The sequence below is a fragment of the Cydia pomonella genome, chromosome 25 (genome assembly GCF_033807575.1).
Source record: "Cydia pomonella isolate Wapato2018A chromosome 25, ilCydPomo1, whole genome shotgun sequence".
NCBI classification, from domain to species: domain Eukaryota; kingdom Metazoa; phylum Arthropoda; class Insecta; order Lepidoptera; family Tortricidae; genus Cydia; species Cydia pomonella.
Window position 1 is genome coordinate 2935793 of NC_084727.1, and position 19295 is coordinate 2955087.

Here is a 19295-nt window from a genome sequence, read left to right on the forward strand (position 1 = left end):
GAATAGGTTTTAAAAGAATTTTTGATATTTACAAGCTTTTATCACTGACTGTACTTTTTTTGAACATGCAACTCATCGAGACAATTCTAACAAACCAAAACACAATACAAATACCTCTTATCTCCATTATCAGATCAGCTCGATGTTACCATAATATTGCATTGTCATCAGACTTACATATGTATGCAAATTTTCAGCTTCATCGGAAAGCGAGAAGTAGGTCAAATCTAACTTGCAAGATTTGACCCGTACAGACATAGGTACATAGGAACATAGGTGCAACATACATAACATACATTGCAAGTTATTAGTTAAATAAATGCTTGTAAAGCCTGATAATGCGCCATATTGCGGAATTTCATTGGAACTACATTTTTCATACTAAACTGAACTGTCACCCTATACATGAGAATAACAGCGCCCTCTTGACAATGATCATATATTTCTGGTCGGGCTTTAATAAAATGCACGCCTAAAATCTAATGGAAATCATTCAAAACGCGCTAGCAACATTCTAAACAAAACAAAACGCGCCAGTTTCCCGCGAAACTGCGCAGCGATTGGCCGCGCGTTCCATTTTCAAACCTCGGAAATCGTAACTAATTCGAAACGGTGTTCTATTTACAAACTCTTTTCAATATTAATTATTTGTTTACTGTGTCTTTTGTTTATGGTTGTGGAATGTCGTTTGAAATTGGAATGCACATAATGTAAAGGTGAGTTCGTAATTGGATTTAATATTTGTTGCGTTGACTAAGGTAGTGTTTAGAAAGACTTATGTCACATACGTAACTTTTTAATAGGGATTATTTTCGTAATTAGATTTGGTAATGGCAATTAAGTAATGATTGGTAATTTTCGGTTGGTATAGATAAGTATAGGTAGTAGGTATTAGATAAATCATAACCTTGCTTTTAACTACACCGTAATGGAATAAAAAGTATTAGATGACCTTATTCTAGATTCCATACCGATTTGCCAGAGCATTCAACCTTTTTATTCGTTTAACATTCATAAAAGCATACAAACAAACCAATATTTATCAATAAATTTAGTAAAATGGTACTTATTTTATGTTGTATCACAGGATTGACCCATATGATGGCCATATGTGGCATTGTGGACGTGTGTGTGTGTGGGTCCAATATTTTTAGGGTTCCGTAGTTTTTGGCACATGTCAAGTGTCAATTAACTTTTTTTTTCTTTTATTAAAAAACAAACGGTCATTTACAATGTGGTGTTTTAAAGCTAGGCCTACGGTTTCCTTAATTACTTCGTAAATATAAATGTGCAAACTTTTATAGACATTGTTTTTTTTTGTTTTGTTACAGAACAGGGCTATAACCGCGAAAATCGAAGTTAGTCAATTGCGGGCATTTTTCTTTGTCACTCTAATTACGTCATAATGAGAGTAAAAGAGAAAGATCCCCGCAATTTGCGAATTTAGGTTTTCACGGTAGGCCCCTTAGAGTTTATTGTTTAGTATTTCAATTCTCATGTAGCCAATAATTCGTTATAATATTAATATTTAAAATATTTTGGTCCTTCGAGCCGGATTGGTATAATTTCTAATTCTAATCCATGGATTATTGTGATATAAGTATTACTTAAGGCTTGTAGAGTGTTTCAGAATGACGCCATTACTGTTATAAATAAATATTATAGGGACATTTTTACACGAATTGACTAAGTCCCACGGTAAGCCAAGACGGCTTGTGTTGTGGGTACTCAGACAACGATATATAATAGACAAGGACTTAAATACATAGAAAACATCCATGACTCAAAAACAAATATCTGAGCTCATCACACAAATAAAAGCCCTTACCGGGATTCGAACCCAGGATCATTGGCTTCATAGGCAGGGTCTTTACACTACCATTGACATATATCTAAGGACGGGCCTTACGGGCAATAAGAATGGGGCCAGTACAGCGGCGTCACGCACACGAATTCGAGCCAATCGTGCAGTCTTCACTCACTCCCGCGGGCCTTCGGCCTCGCTCAAAATTACTGGGTAGTGGGACACGCTTGGACACTCGGGGTGAAGCTCCGGGCCAGAGGCGGCGTTAGGCGTGGGCGACGTGGGCCACTGCCTACGGCCTCGCGGAGCTCTAATATGTATTACCTATATATGTAGTATTAGGTACCTATTAATTAACTATTTAAATGTTTAAATCATAGACAGAATTTGGTCTTAAGGAAGCCTTTCAACCAGAGGAAACGTGCTGGAAATGCTGGAATCAACCGATAGCATTGGTTGTAGATATCCAGCGGAGCTGAAGAGATATGTGAATAACAACCAACCTACAACCAATCACCAATGTTAATTTTCGAATGTTTAATTTTTTTAAGAGTTAGGAGGTTCACCACTTAATTCACAAACATAATTTTGACCGAGATGTTTGAAGGCACTGACATATATGACGGCCAGTACAGCGGTGTCACGCACACGAATTCAAGCCAATCGTACAGTCTATTGCAATTGTACGTCCGTGTCTATTGCCACAACGCGATTGGTTAATGAGTTCGCATCACGCGCGCGAAGACTGCACGATTGGCTCGAATTCCTGAGTGACATCACTGAACTAGCACCATTCTTAGTGCCCGTAAGGCCCGTCCTTATATATATACAGGTTGACCTTATCCATTGGACAAATCCTGAAATCCCAAGTAGGGTTACTTCTCAGGAATGCTCTGACGTTAATATTTTTTTAATTAAAACAAAAGATAAAAAAAATATTTTTCGAACAAAAGTTATTTGCAATAATCTACAACAAAAAGAAACACTGTGTTAATCTTTGGCGTGTTTTTGACAATTTGTTCGAAATATTTGATAATGATGACATTTTACAAAAGTCAGAAGCTTTATTAGTGTCATAAATAAAAAAGATAATCAAAAAGGTCGAAGAAGGTTCCATACTATTCTTTGAGGATATTACCTTAGGAGCTACTAACACATACAGGCTGCTCCAAAGTAAAAAATGGTAATTTGTTAATTTCTTCGAAACCGCTACACCGGTTGTTATGATACTTTGTACACTGGTTCTAAATACCCTAATGCATATGTACATTTCGGCTTTGTCCAATGGCTGGGGTCATATATGTATGTCAATGTTTGACGGACATAGTAATAATGTTTTAGCGTCACAGTCGTCACAGACCACAGAATTGTAGTTAATGAAGTTAAACCCAGGAGTCATGTAGTCAACTAATAGTATCACTAGACAAATATTAGTTATAAGGTATTGTACCGGGATTGTTTTCCAGTTACCGGCGAACAAGATGCATGTAACTGCGTCGAAATATCGGGAGCTCGAAAACAATACAAAAGGTAATCACGGTTTATATCCCGGTCAATATAAGTCTAGTGAAACTAACCGTATATCATTCAAAACTGTTAATAAATAAAAAATAACAATAAAAATAAAAAAGCCTTTAATTTCTCGAACACAAAAAAATAAAAATAATACACATCTGATAAATTAACAATAAAAAGGGTGTACGACCCTTAAAACTGTTAACCTATAGTATATTGTGACGTGCTTAAGTCGTCATGAAAATTACAGGCTGACGTATTTTCTTTGCATCAATACTTAGTCCAGTCATAAGTTCTGTCACAAAGGTTTTGACTGATAAAAAAGCTATAGGTACTGATCCCTTATTATTCATGTATATGGGCCGAAAGCTTATTTAATGCTGAATTACTTGCAATATAATTTATCGTATTTTTATTGTAAGTAGTTCAGTAATTTTTTTATAATTCCTAGCAACGAGAACTATTTCCAGACATAGAGGTGTTTTTGATACAACCGCATAATCAAAGGGTAGTTAAGGCCTTAATGAACACACTTTAATAGGTTTAAAAAAATAAAAACGACTTTTATTTTTCCATACAAAATAATTCAGCAAGCAATGTATCACTACCTTGTTTTAACTCAAAACGTCGCATTCAATGACGCGCCGTCACAACTGTCACACGTGACCATGATGTGCGAAGGACATTGCAGCTCGAAAAAAAATCAAAAATAAATTATGCTCTGGTAGTTAAGACTAAAATAAAAAACTGAATTGTTTTATAGCACTAAAACCTACGACTAGTTTAAGTTTGCACTGTATACCGGGTGTTGCCTATAACAGGAACAATAAATTAAACTGTAGGCTGTACCTACGCTGTACTCCTCAAAGTGACCAACATTTGTTTAGCGACTTTTAAAAATTGCTTGTTTTGATTTTTATTACACTTTAACATTTATTTCTACGACGCAATGTATTGCGAATTTTATCATGTTTAAAGCGTGACAAGTAACGTCAATTACCACGATGATGGTGTATATTAAAGTCAATATTTATTTTGTATGAAAAATAAGAAATATAAAACTTCATAATTTTTAAAAGTTATTGAACAAACGTGTTTTCGTTTGAAAAGTACAATATATGTTTAAATTATTTGCTCTTGTTAGGGGTCATCCATTAATTACATCACACGTTTAGGGGGAGGGAGGGGGTCAAGAAAATGTGACATGTTGTGACAAGGGGAGGGGGGATTCACAAACTTTGTGACGTCACTTCAACTTCATCAGTTTTTTTTTTTTTAAATCTCTGTACAGTTAAATAACGAGTTTTCGGAACGATAATCGATTTATGCGATTAATTTTCTTTCCTAATCGGTTTTATGTTATGATTACTCATATTTCTTTTATCAAAAATATTTTGATAAAATGTTAATAGTACTTACCTAATTCGATTCGCCGATTTTGTTAAAAAAAAATTGCCAAAAAATGTGACGTCACACCAAATGTGAGTGAAATGGATGACCCCTTACAGGAAACACCCGGTACCTATATTTGAATACTTGAATATATGCGAACATCAAGAATTTGCATTAATTTCTCAACCAACTATAATCATAATAGATGACTTGACAATGTAAGTCAGCTGTGTCGATAATTGACTGTAATTCACATGTATGTTTCAGGAAACAAGATGGCGGTTTCCGGCGAGGTGTACGAGGACGGAGGAGTCAAATTGCATCCGTACCTGATTGCTTTAGCGTGAGTAACATCTAATATCAATATTTACCTATAGTAGGTAAACTAGGAGTAAAACGGATTGACCGAGTCCGTAACTCTACGCTGCGCTCAAAAACGCACATTACTGTTGGAGCTAAGACTGCCAGTGCCAGCTCAAATGGGGACTGGGCCGGCCATGTCTGCCGCATCACCCACAGAGGTGGGCTAAAATAACCACCATCACGTATGGGTGCCGCAAGATGGACGAGGATCTGGTAGGGCCAGACCGGAACCACGTGCGAATTCGCATGCAATGTGAAGACCGCCTTGCTTTCTTGCCCGTCAGTCTTTGTATGTATTTTTTTCGAGGAAAACACTTATCACTGAAATGGGACATAAAATTTCTAAGTAATCAATAAAACAACTACATGTATTCTAAAACTTTAAATAAACTTATAAATAAATAAAAAACATTTTTGGTACAAGCTTTTATCGCTCACTGTACTTTTCTTTCCACAGGCAACTCATCGAGATCATTCTAAAGACCCCAAACACAGTTAGGTTGCGTTGTTTTATCACAGAGTTCCTATGGCCACCTCCTGTCTCCATCATCAGATCAGCGCGATGTTACCATAATATGTGTGTATTTATGTTGTTATTAGCATAGTTATAGCTGTTGGTTCTCCATGTAAATAAAATAAATAAATAAATAAATAAATAAATAAATAAATAATATTGCATTGTCACCCGACTTACATATGTATGCAAATTTTCAGCTTCATTGGAAACCGAGAAGTGGGTCAAATTTAACTTGCAAGTTTTGATTACAGACCGACAGACAGACAACGGGACAGGTGAAACTAAATAAAAGCTTGTGAAATGCTCCCCAGATAGCTATCATGTGTTATGGTGCCCAGAAGACTGGCAGCGTTACCCCTTTGGATGGCCAGACTTTTTTTTAATACTACGTCGGTGGCAAACAAGTATACGGCTCGCCTGATGGTAAGCAGTCTCCGTAGCCTATGTACGCCTGCAACTCCAGAGGAGTTACATGCGCGTTGCCGACCCTAAACCCGCCCCCCCCTAGTTGAGCTCTGGCAACCTTACTCACCGGCAGGAACACAACATTATGAGTAGGGTCTAGTGTTTTTTGACTGCTGTTTTCTGAAAGGTGGAGGTACCTTCCCCAGTTGGGCTCTGCTCTAGATCTGGAATGATATCCACTGGCTGTGCCCTACCACACAAAGCGAGATGACATTCACAATGCCCATACCTCTCTTTTGGACGTAGTTTAAGGACGTACCCGGGTCCGGGTCTTATTCTGAAATTAATATTTATATCAAAAAGGTAAAAGTTAATATTAGATACTAAAGTGAAAAGAGCTTTTCAAATATGGTGGAGTCATGACTGCACTGGTATTTTCAATTTTCCTCTTAATGACATACATATGTAATAGAGTAGGTATACTTAAGTATTTGCATATCTTTGTGACGAAACGTGTCCTTTTATCAAATACCTAAGCTATGCCAATGGATGACCTTTTGTACCCTGTTTTAGCAAATAAAAATATGATTCTGATTCTGATTCTCATCCGCTCAAAGGTTTACTGGAAGATATCCCTTAAAGTTCGCCTACTTACTTGTCTGTTCCTAATTTAATCTGCTTGCTAATTTGCTAACGTACTCCCGGGGTCATCCACATTACGTCACAGCAACAGGGGTAGGGGGGAGGTATGACAAATGTAGCAGTACATTTTAAATAGATAGGAAAAAACAAGAGAAGGGGGGGAGGGGGTCCAAAACCTCGAAATTTTGTGTGACGTAATGGATCAAATGGATGACGCCAAAGAGATAAGCTTATGTTCAACATTGAGTTTAACAAAGGTGAATGTTATGCGAACAACAGAAACATTCATACGTAGGAAATGAAATAAACATGGAATTATTTTTTGTGTATAAGTACTTATAAATTATCTATAGTTATATAATATTATTATAGGCCATTCAATGCAGATTAAAGGCTCTAGAAAATTCTGCACTATTCGGAGGTATGTGCAGATTTCCTTAAGAAATAAAAAATATTGAAATACGTAGTCCGTCCAAGTCATCTCGGATATGGGTATATATGGTATCAAATCAATGAATACAAACCCCTTTTGGACCCGGGTATGTCCTTAAACTACGTCCAAAAGAGTATGGGCATTGTGAATGTCATCTCGCTCTGTGTGGCAGGGCACAGTACAGCGGATGACATTCCAGATCCAGAGCAAAACCCAACTGGGGAAGTATATTACCTTACAGAAAACCGCAGCCAAATAACACTAGACCCTACTCGTAGTGTTGTGTTCCTGCCGGTCAGTAAGGCTGCCAGAGCTCAACGAGGGTGCAGAGTGTATGGGTCGGCAAAGCGCATGTAACTCCTCTGGAGTTGCAGGCGTACATAGGCTACGGAAACTGCTTACCATCAGGCGGGCCGTATGCTTGTTTGCCACCGACATAGTAAAAAAAAAAACAAATATATGAGATGGCAACCGAGAACATAGTGGAGGTAGTAACTGTGACGTCATAATGTCGGCGGTACAAATAATTTTTCTTTATCTTAAGAGGCTGTCAACACGCAATGTCCTTGAAATTGATGTTACTTAAACAGTTTTTTAAGAAAGACTATTTGTTTTAGTCAAGTAAGAAAAATATATATTCATATTAATTATATTTCAAAGACCGTGGTTGTACTCGATGTATGTACTCCTAACTCTTTCAAAAAGGGCGCTCTTTACTTTAGGAGGATTGACTATGAAAATAAATAACCAGTCACAAATAAAGCCAATATATTCAAAATAATCTCAAACCCTTATATCTTCTCTTAGTCCAGCCCATTTCCCAGTTCAGCTGGGGTCGGGCCTCCTCGTACGTCGGCGCCAGGACAGTCTATCCTGGGTTGTCCGCGTGGTCAAGTTTTGTGTCTGTCCTCATCTCTCTTTCGACATAGGACCACCAGGTTGCTGGTCTTCTGCCTCTTCCTTTGGGGTTGCTACTTGCTTGTCACTTGCTTGGGATGTTCATAGCGTTCCTTTTCACTGTGTAGTTTTTGGCACTTTGCATAGTCTGACACATTCTACTCCCTTCGAGTTATTCAAAGAGAGTAGAATGACGTGGTATAGTCGGGCTATGCGAAGGGTTAAAAACTATACAGTGAGGAACCCTTATATACAATCCCTATAAACATTTCGATAGCGTGATGTAGAAATCGCCGCTCCCGGTACAGCGCCATCTCACGGGATATTTGGTAACAGTTTATATATTAAAGAACTTACAAAAGTATGGACGCGAACACTCGATACATGATTGAACGAAATCGGCTCGATAGAAAATAATAATCCACTTTTTTTTATTTAAATATTTTTCCTATTATTCCCTTGCCCAGGCTCAGTAACATGCGACAGTGCTATCTCATTTACTCCGATACAAATAGACAGTGTGCGCGCTTTAGGTATTGACAGCCTCTTAAACATGTCATGTGGGGTAACAAATGAAAGGGCTCTAGATACAAATATATACAATGCATCTCAGCATGATGCTGGCGACTTCCAACGCAGAACTCCTGATGAGACCATCCGGTGACGCAAGATGTTTTCTGCTACCGAAAAACAAGCAACTAAGTAGTAAATAAGATGTATTCCTATTTGTCCCCGCCCCACGTGACCACCGGCATACATGATGCGGGGGCAGATGGGAATGATTTATATGCAGTGCCAGTTCCCATTTGTGCCCGGTGGGGACAAATGGGAATGAACGTAAATAACACAGGGATCGAAATCCGGTATTTTTTTGTATGGGAACGAAAACGGTATATTAACGTTCTTTATTAATTAATGCAATACGAAGTCGTTATTTAAAAACACAACTGATTCTTACATTTGGGGTATTAAATAAACCGAAATATAAGGTTAATTTCGAAGTTCTTGAAAAAAAAAACGGAGCTGATACCTGAAATGACAAATTAAATTATAAAATATAACCCTTTAGAAAATTATTGGTACTACCGGGGTATGAACCCACGTTGAAAACCAGGAAAAAAATCAAACTCAATTATGGTTTAAGAAATTTATTCTCAAAAAGAATTTACAAAATTCGCTTACTTGAGAATACAATATTTATATAATATATCTTAGGACTAACATGCAGAAAATGTAAGATTAATCGATACAAAATTTTAGTTATGTTACAAAGTGGGTAGAATAGAAAAGAAATACTTAACTAGCCGACTTGGATAACTTAACTCGTACAAGTAACTATGGTGCATTCCCAGCGCTTACCTAGCGCATGTGAGTTTACGCCATCAAGTATATGTGTGACTTCCAATTAAGCGCGGTTAGTAGGAATTGTGAGTCGCGTTATATTGGTTTACCAATTATGCGTCCGTCAGCGGGGCAATGAAAACTCGTTGCGTGACAAATGTCGGCGAGCTACGAACCAGTTAGCATGGAGAAGTCAATTGGTTATTATAATAATAATAATAATAATTCAGCCTATATACGTCCCACTGCTGGGCACAGGCCTCCTCTCATGCGAGAGGGCTCGGGCTATAGTCCCCACGCTAGCCCAATGCGGATTGGGGACTTCACATACACCTTTGAATTTCTTCGCAGATGTATGCAGGTTTCCTCACGATGTTTTCCTTCACCGAAAAGCTAGTGGTAAATATCAAATGATATTTCGTACATAAGTTCCGACAAACTCATTGGTACGAGCCAGGATTTGAACCCGCGACCTCCGGATTGAAAGTCGGACGTCATATCCACTCGGCCACCACCGCTTTTTGGTTATTATAATTGTTATAAATAATATAACAAGTTACAATTATTTACGGTATTTCATTTATATATGATTTCATTTTTATATATATATTTTTTTCATTTATAGTAGTTGTAACTTTTTTATTTATAGTTATAGTTATTTTGTTGATGTATATTATTTTTATGTAATTTTATGGATAAAATAATAAGTAGGGAAATAAAGTTTTTGCATTTATCATTTTAGTTTATTGTTATTTATGTTTATTTTAGTATATTGTTTAATAGTATAGTTTGAATTAGTATTGTTTACATATGAATATTAACGGTTGTAAGACATATAGGATACATGTAGTAATATAGTATATATATTGAATATGAAATTACATGCGTGATTTTTTTCGGATATTATTATTTTAAAGTATAATACTTAAAAATAATATTTATTTGGATTAATTGAAAATGTATTTGATTATATGTACGTACTATTTGCTTAACAAATATACATGCACAGGCTCATTTAATTATTACATTATATATTACATAGAATTTTAGGTGCTTGTTGAAGCTAGCCATGGATTTCGATTCCAGTATATTTAGTTGAAATCTGGTACGTAATATTAGCTATATTAGTATATATGAGTTTAATTTTACACCGCCGGAGTCTCCGTCACCGTTACTTGTACATGGTTTTTTGGATGTGAAGATAAAATTTTTGGTATGCCCTTTACATATTTGATGTATAAGTTTGGCTTACCATTAGATATTCGAGCTTGAAGTTCTTCTTTTACACTTTTTAGAAAGTCTCTCTGGTAGGGCGTTTGGTCCGAGTATATTTTAACATTATGTATTTTATTTTTATTTCGGGGTATGTTGTTCACTGTAGCCTTTGATGCAAAGGTCGCCTTTATTGGGCGAACTTTGTTTTCGACGTATTTACCTAGGCGAATGATCTGCAGAGGATCAGGGCAGTCGTTATATATTGTTTTTATAATCTTTTCAATTTCATATTTGTCAAGGACATCTCTATCAGCAGCCTCGGGACCTGCTTCTTGGATACCGACTATAATGGTATTCTTATCTCGAATGGATCGCTGTTGACATTCTGCAACGAGCTGATTGTAACTGTCAGGCGTTAACGCAATGGGTGTTCGAGTAACACTTGATCTAAGTGACTGAAGATCCGTTTCTATTACCTTCACTTTATTTTCGGCGGCCGTTACAGATGTGGTCAAGTTTCTTACATCGGTCTTTAACTAGTTCTGTTCGGCACTCATAGTGTCAATACTAGGCTCGATATGTTACCAATTTGATTTTTAATGGTACTCACATCCCGGCAGAGCTTTTCTATATTTTCTGTTTGGGTTTTACTAGAAAATTTTAGTAGAGTCATCATTTCAACCATCTGCTTTTTTATTTCTGCCATTTCCGTTAAAAGGTCACCAGAAAAATCAGACAGTTTACGTTTATTACGAAAACCTGGTCTTTGTAAATGTAGTTCAGTACCCACTGCAAAGTTTGATTGTGATCCGCTGAGTTCACGGCTGCCACTAACACCGCCTCCATTTGGTCGTTGTAATAAACTCAAACTCATTATAGCTTCGTGGCGCTTGAGCGATCAAAGTGCGGACTACGGCTTGAATCTGATAACGAATGCACTGTTCGTAACTGTGATTTGAGTTTTAAGTTATTCGTGATAGGGTCCACAATATAACAACGGTGTATTTTATTTATTCTTTGCACAAAATTGTAACACGTCTGCACTGTACCGCACGCAAGTCGCTACTTAGTAAACTTCGAACGTGAAAAATAACTCTCAAGTTAACTTACTCCTAAAAGTATAATTTCCAGCAACAAAATATATCTCAGAGACCATAATAACAAGATTCGCAGTAAACAAGCAATAATAAAAACATCGGAAAGTCAAACAAACTTTCCTAACGTCGGGAACTTTTCCCCTGACAAGCGACGAACATTCGCAAGACAGGTTGCGATTCGTTTGTGTTCGTTCCTTACTGTAGGTACTTATAACATAACAATGACAAAAAGCAATCTGTCAAATTGTCAATATTGTACTTTGTGTAAGGCAAAGGCATATCTTGCGAACACCGAATTTCGCAAATTGCGGGCATCTCTCTCTGTCACTCTAATTACGCCTTAATGGGAGTATAAAAGAAAGTTGCCAGCAACTTGCGAACTGCGGTGTTCGCGGCAGGCCCTCACCACTCCACGGCCAGCGTGGCCTTGTCTGTCCGACACTAGTGTTTTTAGGGTTCCGTAGCCAAATGGCAAAAAACGGAACCCTTATAGATTCGCCATGTCCGTCTGTCTGTCCGATTATGTCACAGCCACTTTTTTCCAGGATCGGAAGCCAGTAAACAGAGGCCCTGCTTCTCTCTCACTCGAATACGCAAGAGCGAAAGAGAGACCTAACGAAATGTCGGTTTTCGTGGTAAGCCCTCAGCACAGCATCTGCTATAGTGAGAATGTATGTAAGCTTGCTAGGTTCTTACTTATAAGCTTAATTTGAGTTAATTAGGTATGTTGACATGGGTACCATTCATAACATTAATTGCATTCAGACGATGCCGTGCCGTATATGGCCGTTTATGCGTATGCGTCATATTTATTGCAATTTTTAAGATTCGGACCATTGCAAAGGTTAATTAATAGGGTATTTAATGCTGGGTGAGGGAAATTATTTGATTACAAAAATATTAAAATAATAAATCGGCAAGCAGTCGTTACAGAGACTTTGACTACAAATATTACTGTTTGTGGATGATCGAAATTACATAATTAGGTCATGGAATAGGTTGCAAGCTACGATAACTATAGTAAATATATTTATAGTAAATATATTATGCTAATATAGTAAATATATTTATGTATATTCATGTGTATTAGCTAATAATACCACACGTGACGCTTATCGGCGCGCGCACCGGGTCGTCGACCTATGCCATTGTCATCGCATTGAGCGCGCCTCTGAACCAGTCAGTACAATCTTAAGAAAATCTGAATCTGATGATTAAATTGTGTACGTGTGGACGCTAGATGACATTGACTCCAATTCTTTATGATCATATTGTCAAGTTGATCATCCCGTCTGAACGAGTCTTTAGATGAAGCGTCAGAGAGCGACACCTTAGGTGGAAGACACAGTATAGACATAAAATTATCCATTGTGACCATTGTTATAGACATATACCACCGTCTGTGGCTAGTATAAGTAGTATAGCTCTAGAACAGAGGTCTTCAAACTTTTTGACCCGCGGGACACGGGCTCAAGATAACGAGAGATTAGGCAGTTATCGCACTGTTTTTATTGCTCTAGTGAGTCTAGAGTCTAGACCAGGCTGACCAGGAGGTCGGCAAACTTTTATGAAGAACTAATCATAATAGTTCGCAATATTCATCAACACCTGCATGTTGTTTGAATGTATAATAGTTGTATTTTCATAAGCGTTTACATATATCGTAATTTTTGGACTGAACACATATTTATAATTATTTATTTATGCAAGCGTAGAAAACGGCTACTTACATGAGCCTCATGTATTTTTGAACGTACGCAGAAAGGAGTTCGGAGCCCTCAGTATCTAAGATATTTGAGGCTAATTCTCAATAGCCACAAGAATAGCGCGTATGCTGTGGATCCATGCCAACCGCGGCAACGTAGTCAAAGGCCGTATGTCTCTACGGACATACGTACACATACGATTGTGTGGCAAAACGGTCGATTTCGTTTTATTTTAGTATACATATGTAATAAAACATGTGTAATAAAACATATGCTAAAATTCATCAGAATACCGCAAGGGCCACTTGCGGTATTCTGATGAATTTTGTTTGTGAGGCAAATAATGTTTTATTTTGACTTAAAACATGTCTCCTATGACAGGCATTTTAATAGTTAACAAACAGCAGTGTACAGTCGCCATCAGATATAACGGAGCGGCAGAGGTGGTCAAAAATATCTGAACATGCCTCTATTGTCAAGGCGTTAGAGTGCGTCAGACCAGACATCGGAGTTGTAGACGAGTCAAACCAAATTACGACAGCGTGGAAATGCCACCATGGACATATTTTTATTCAAACAAATCATGTAGTTTTAATCAACAATGAAGTCCCCAACCTCGGTAATCTTCGTTTCGTGCCGAGTTGCCAAGCCTTCGTGTTACAGCTGCAATCTTCTTTCCGATGTACATAGTATGCACTCCACAGATATCACAATCAATAATCGACTTGTGGGGACATATATACATACTTAAACATATACATCGACCGACGTCGTGTCCGTTATAGAAACAGTGAAATTGTTCTGATAAGAACAGTTTATAGATCGATCGATTGACACTCTGCGGTTAAGCAGAGAAACGGTGACGTTTGCTCTAACAAGAGCAGTTTTATGTTGCCCTGACAAGGGCAGTTTATGCATATGCGGAGCCTGCAGCATCCTCTTCGTGTCTTCTACCAGCGAGTATCAAGCAGCGGAGCGGGACACGGCGCACCGACGACACGATGTGCACCCTACGGAGGCCGGCCGAGAAAAGGACGGGAACGTTGGCTCGCTTTATTTTATAGGCGCGCGCGAATGCCGCGGCCACGCGCCGCAACCTCGCGCCCGCGCACCTCACCCCGCGCGTCCCGCGCGGCTACTATTATTTATCACGCTCTTTCCTGTATATAGATCTCTTTCTTACATTTCTCTAATTTTGTATAAATTACGCGCATTTTTGTAAATAAATTCATTCAATCTTGTACATAGCTAAAAACGTCTTTCACTCCAAGAACCTTCTGATACCTGCCTACATGGTACCTACATCACCATAGTGGTGACCACCGACTGAGCAGAAGATAATCAAGCAAGAAGATGTCTCCCAACCCGAAGGACGACGTTACTCCGCAAGAAGAGAGCAGCCCATCTTCAGCAGCAGCAACTTTATCCCACGACGTGGCGGCGATATCGCTCTCTCTTCGCGTCCCACCGTTCTGGCGAGACCAACCAGTACTCTGGTTTTGCAGTTTCGAGGCGGCAACGGCAGAGGTGAAGAGAAGCCAGGCGCAGCTCGCTCAGATGGTTATCGCGCAGCTAGAAAAGCAAGACATACAGAACATTAGCGACCTCATCTACTCACCGCCTGAAGAGAATTATTATACAGCGATAAAAAACAGACTCATCTCTGTATACGAGGAGAGTAACAGCGCGCAGACGAAGAAACTGCTATCTCAGGTCGAGCTCGGGGAGCAGAAGCCCAGTCAGCTGTTACGACGGATGCAGACGTTGAATAAGGACAAGTTTCCCGAGACAACGATACAGATGATGTGGCTCGATCATCTTCCGCCACACGTACGCTCCGTGCTCACCGTCAGCGAAGCGTTCCAGATCAAAACTACGCTCGAGGACCTCGCGCTGCTCGCCGACAAAATGATGGAGCACACGCCATCATCATCGAACCAAATCGCCGCAGTCGCTCCTCCCGCCGTCATACCACCTTCGTTACCACCGCCACTACCTCAACCAACTGCGTCAGCTCTCGACACGCAATACCTCATCGGCGAAATAAGAAGACTCTCACTCGAAGTCGCCGAGCTTCGCTCGAGACCGCGTGAAAACTACAATCAACGCTACAGCCGCTCAAGCAGACGATTTCCATCACGTACCCGTAACAACTCTCAATCGCAAGATCGAAGACCGCGTAGCCCAAGAAACTCACCACTGCCGTACTGCCATTACCATCGACGTTTCGGCATGGACGCACAGAAATGCGCACAACCGTGCAGCTTCAAGCCGATCCCGCCATCATCACCAGCGTCGGAAAACTAAATGTAACGCTGGCTGCGGCGGAAACCGGCGTTACCACCAAATCCCACCGCCTCTTCGTACGAGACCGAACCAGCAAACTCGTCTTCTTGGTAGACACCGGCGCGAACATCTCCGTTCTACCAAGGACACCCGGCACGAAGGCGCAACCACTTCCATTTCAACTCTACGCCGCTAATAACACCGTCATTCCTACCTATGGCGAGAAGACGCTAGAACTCGATCTCAACCTACGCCGACCATTCCGGTGGAAATTCATCATCGCTGCAGTTTCGAAACCCATCATCGGCGCAGATCTCCTGGACTACCACCACATCGTCGTGGACATCACCAAGAGAAGATTGATCGACGGCAAGACCCTACTGTACACTAACGCACAGCTCTGTACTGACGCTAACATACCTACCGTGCGCAGTATAGACGTGCAACAATCGTACCACAACATTCTTGCCGACTACCCTGGTACCACTCGCCTAACATCCATGAAACTCAGCCCGAAACACAACGTCGAACACTTCATTGAAACAACTGGACCACCACTTCACTGCAGACCACGTCCAATCGCACCGCACCGCTACGAACTCGTGAAGAAGGAATTTGCCAACATGATGGAGCAGGGCCTATGCAGACCAAGCAAAAGCCCTTGGGCATCACCTCTTCACGTGGTACCTAAGAAGAACGGCGAATTACGTGTGTGTGGAGATTACCGACGGCTTAACGCAATCACTAAGCCCGACCGCTACCCAATCCCACGCATACGTGATTTTACCTACCAACTCGCCGGCAAACAAATATTCTCAACATTGGACCTCAACCGCGCATACCAGCAACTACCAATAGCAGAGCAAGATGTCGAGAAGAGCGCCATCATAACACCATTCGGCCTATTCGAATTTCCGAGAATGTGCCCCGGACTCAAAAACTGCGGACAGACGTTTCAACGCTTTATTCACGAAGTACTACGCGACCTTGACTTCGTGTTCCCATTCGTCGACGACCTACTTGTTGCATCGGCCGACGAAAAAACACACGAGCAACACCTACGCGCCGTACTACGCCGACTCGAAGACTACGGCATAACAATCAACCCGTCGAAATGCGTATTCGGTCAGCCATCGGTCAAATTCTTGGGCTACGAAGTCAGCAAAGATGGCATACGACCGCCTACCGAAAAAGTGCAAGCAATCATCGACTACCCTAAGCCGAAAAACATCGACGAACTTCGAAGATTTCTCGGCATGTTGAATTTTTACCGCGAAAACATCAAAAACGCCGCACAGATTCAAGCACCGCTCTGCAAATACCTACACAATGCGAAGAAGCGCGACAAGACAGAAATCAGCTGGGACAACGAAGCCGACGAAGCATTCAACGCGTGCAAAGTGAGCATACAAAACGCCGCCTTGCTCGCGCACCCCTCCCACCACGCACCGCTAGCAATCTTCTGTGACGCAAGCGACAAAGCCGCGGGAGCTTCGTTAAACCAATTCGTCAACGACGCTTGGCAACCACTTGGCTATTTTTCCAAGAAATTCTCCGACGCCCAGACTAGATACAGCACTTTCGACCGTGAGCTACTCGCTATCTACCTAAGTACGAAGCACTTCAGAAAAATGTTCGAAGGAAGAGAATTGATCATATTCACCGACCACAAACCGCTTACATACGCATTTACGAAAACAAGTACAAACAACGAGTCACCGCGCCGCACTCGTCAGCTGTTGTATATTAGTGAATTTACAACCGATATACGACACATTCCTGGAACCCAAAATGCCGCTGCCGACGCCCTATCTCGCATCGAAGCCATCTCCTGTCCATCTCCGATCGACTACAAACTACTGGCAGAAGCGCAAGAGCGAGATAGCAACACAATCAAAACACTCGCACAGCAAGATAACTTAATAATAAAACAAGTTGAAATTCCCGGAACTACCTACAAACTATTCTGCGAAACATCAACGCCGCACTTACGACCTTACGTACCAGAAGAGTATCGCCGTGCCGCTTTCAACGCAGTACATAACATCAGTCATCCCGGAATCAAAACGTCACGAAAACTCGTCGCACAACGCTACTTTTGGCCCGGCCTAAATGCCGATGTAGGCAAATGGGCAAAAGTATGCGTACACTGCCAACGCGCCAAGATTCAACGACACACTTCAAGCCCTCTTTCAAGTTTCCCGCCAACTACAAGGTTCGAACATATACACATCGACCTTGTAGGACCTCTACCTACGGCCGCCAGTGGACATCGCTACTTACTCACAATGATCGATCGCGCAACTAGATGGCCCGAAGCGATACCTTTATGCGAGATCACCGCCGAAGACGTCGCCAAAGCACTATACGAAGGCTGGATTTCCCGCTTCGGCTGCCCCGCTACGATCACGACCGATCAAGGACGGCAATTCGAAAGTCGAGTATTTGCGTCACTCACACGCCTACTCGGCATCGAAAGAACCCGTTCAACGCCGTACCACCCTGAATCGAACGCTATGATAGAACGTTTCCATAGAAGTCTCAAGGCCGCACTCAAAGCTAGACTACAAAGCGAGAAGTCATGGATCGACACAATACCTAGTGTTCTACTTGGACTACGAGCCGCACTACGAACAGACACCGGTGTAAGCCCAGCCCTACTCACTTACGGCTGCAGTGTACGATTACCCGGCGAACTATTATTACCTACGCGCAATGACGTCACCATGGACTCCGATTTCGTCGAGAAACTTCGAGCGACACTACAAAGCCTAACGCCCATATCAACGATCCCACATAGCACCAAGAGGCCTATATTCGTCCACCGTGACCTTCAAACCTGCGAACAAGTATTCGTACGAGTCGACGCTGTAAAGAAGCCGTTACAAGCACCTTACGACGGACCCTACCGAGTACTAAAACGCAACGATAAAGTATTCACCCTGCAGCTACCTAACCGCCAGATGAACATTTCGATCGACCGCCTAAAACCCGCATTTATCATCGCCGACACCGAGCAAGATATACCTACATCTACGAGCGCAACAGATATACCTACAACTACAAGTTCAACGACCGCAACGAACATACCTACGACAACATCGAGTACTACGCAACCTACGCTATCACCGAGTTTACCGACATCACAAGACACCAAAAACGACAACAACAACAACCAACAACAGAAAAAAGGCATCCTGAAAAGAAGAAACGGACCCGACACAACCACGACCACTCAAGTAAGCACAAGCACAACACGCCGAGGCCGCACTATTCGCCTGCCGGTACGCTTCGCTTGAGAGGGAGCCTGTGGGGACATATATACATACTTAAACATATACATCGACCGACGTCGTGTCCGTTATAGAAACAGTGAAATTGTTCTGATAAGAACAGTTTATAGATCGATCGATTGACACTCTGCGGTTAAGCAGAGAAACGGTGACGTTTGCTCTAACAAGAGCAGTTTTATGTTGCCCTGACAAGGGCAGTTTATGCATATGCGGAGCCTGCAGCATCCTCTTCGTGTCTTCTACCAGCGAGTATCAAGCAGCGGAGCGGGACACGGCGCACCGACGACACGATGTGCACCCTACGGAGGCCGGCCGAGAAAAGGACGGGAACGTTGGCTCGCTTTATTTTATAGGCGCGCGCGAATGCCGCGGCCACGCGCCGCAACCTC

At 41.1% G+C, this 19295-nt stretch overlaps 1 protein-coding gene across 2 annotated transcripts in view; it reads left to right on the forward strand.

Moving 5' to 3' along the window:
* Window positions 1-534: 534 nt before the first annotated feature.
* LOC133531467 (uncharacterized) overlaps window positions 535-19295 on the forward strand; it is a 50732-nt gene continuing 31971 nt past the window's right edge. Inside the window, exons 1-3 of one of the 2 annotated variants that reach the window (XM_061869709.1) lie at window positions 535-716; window positions 3271-3334; window positions 4979-5054. In XM_061869709.1, the coding sequence (XP_061725693.1) occupies window positions 3286-3334; window positions 4979-5054 (125 nt within the window). In that variant the 5' untranslated portion in view covers window positions 535-716; window positions 3271-3285. The remainder of the gene's footprint in view (window positions 717-3270; window positions 3335-4978; window positions 5055-19295) is intronic. The other variant, XM_061869710.1, reaches the window with a different exon arrangement.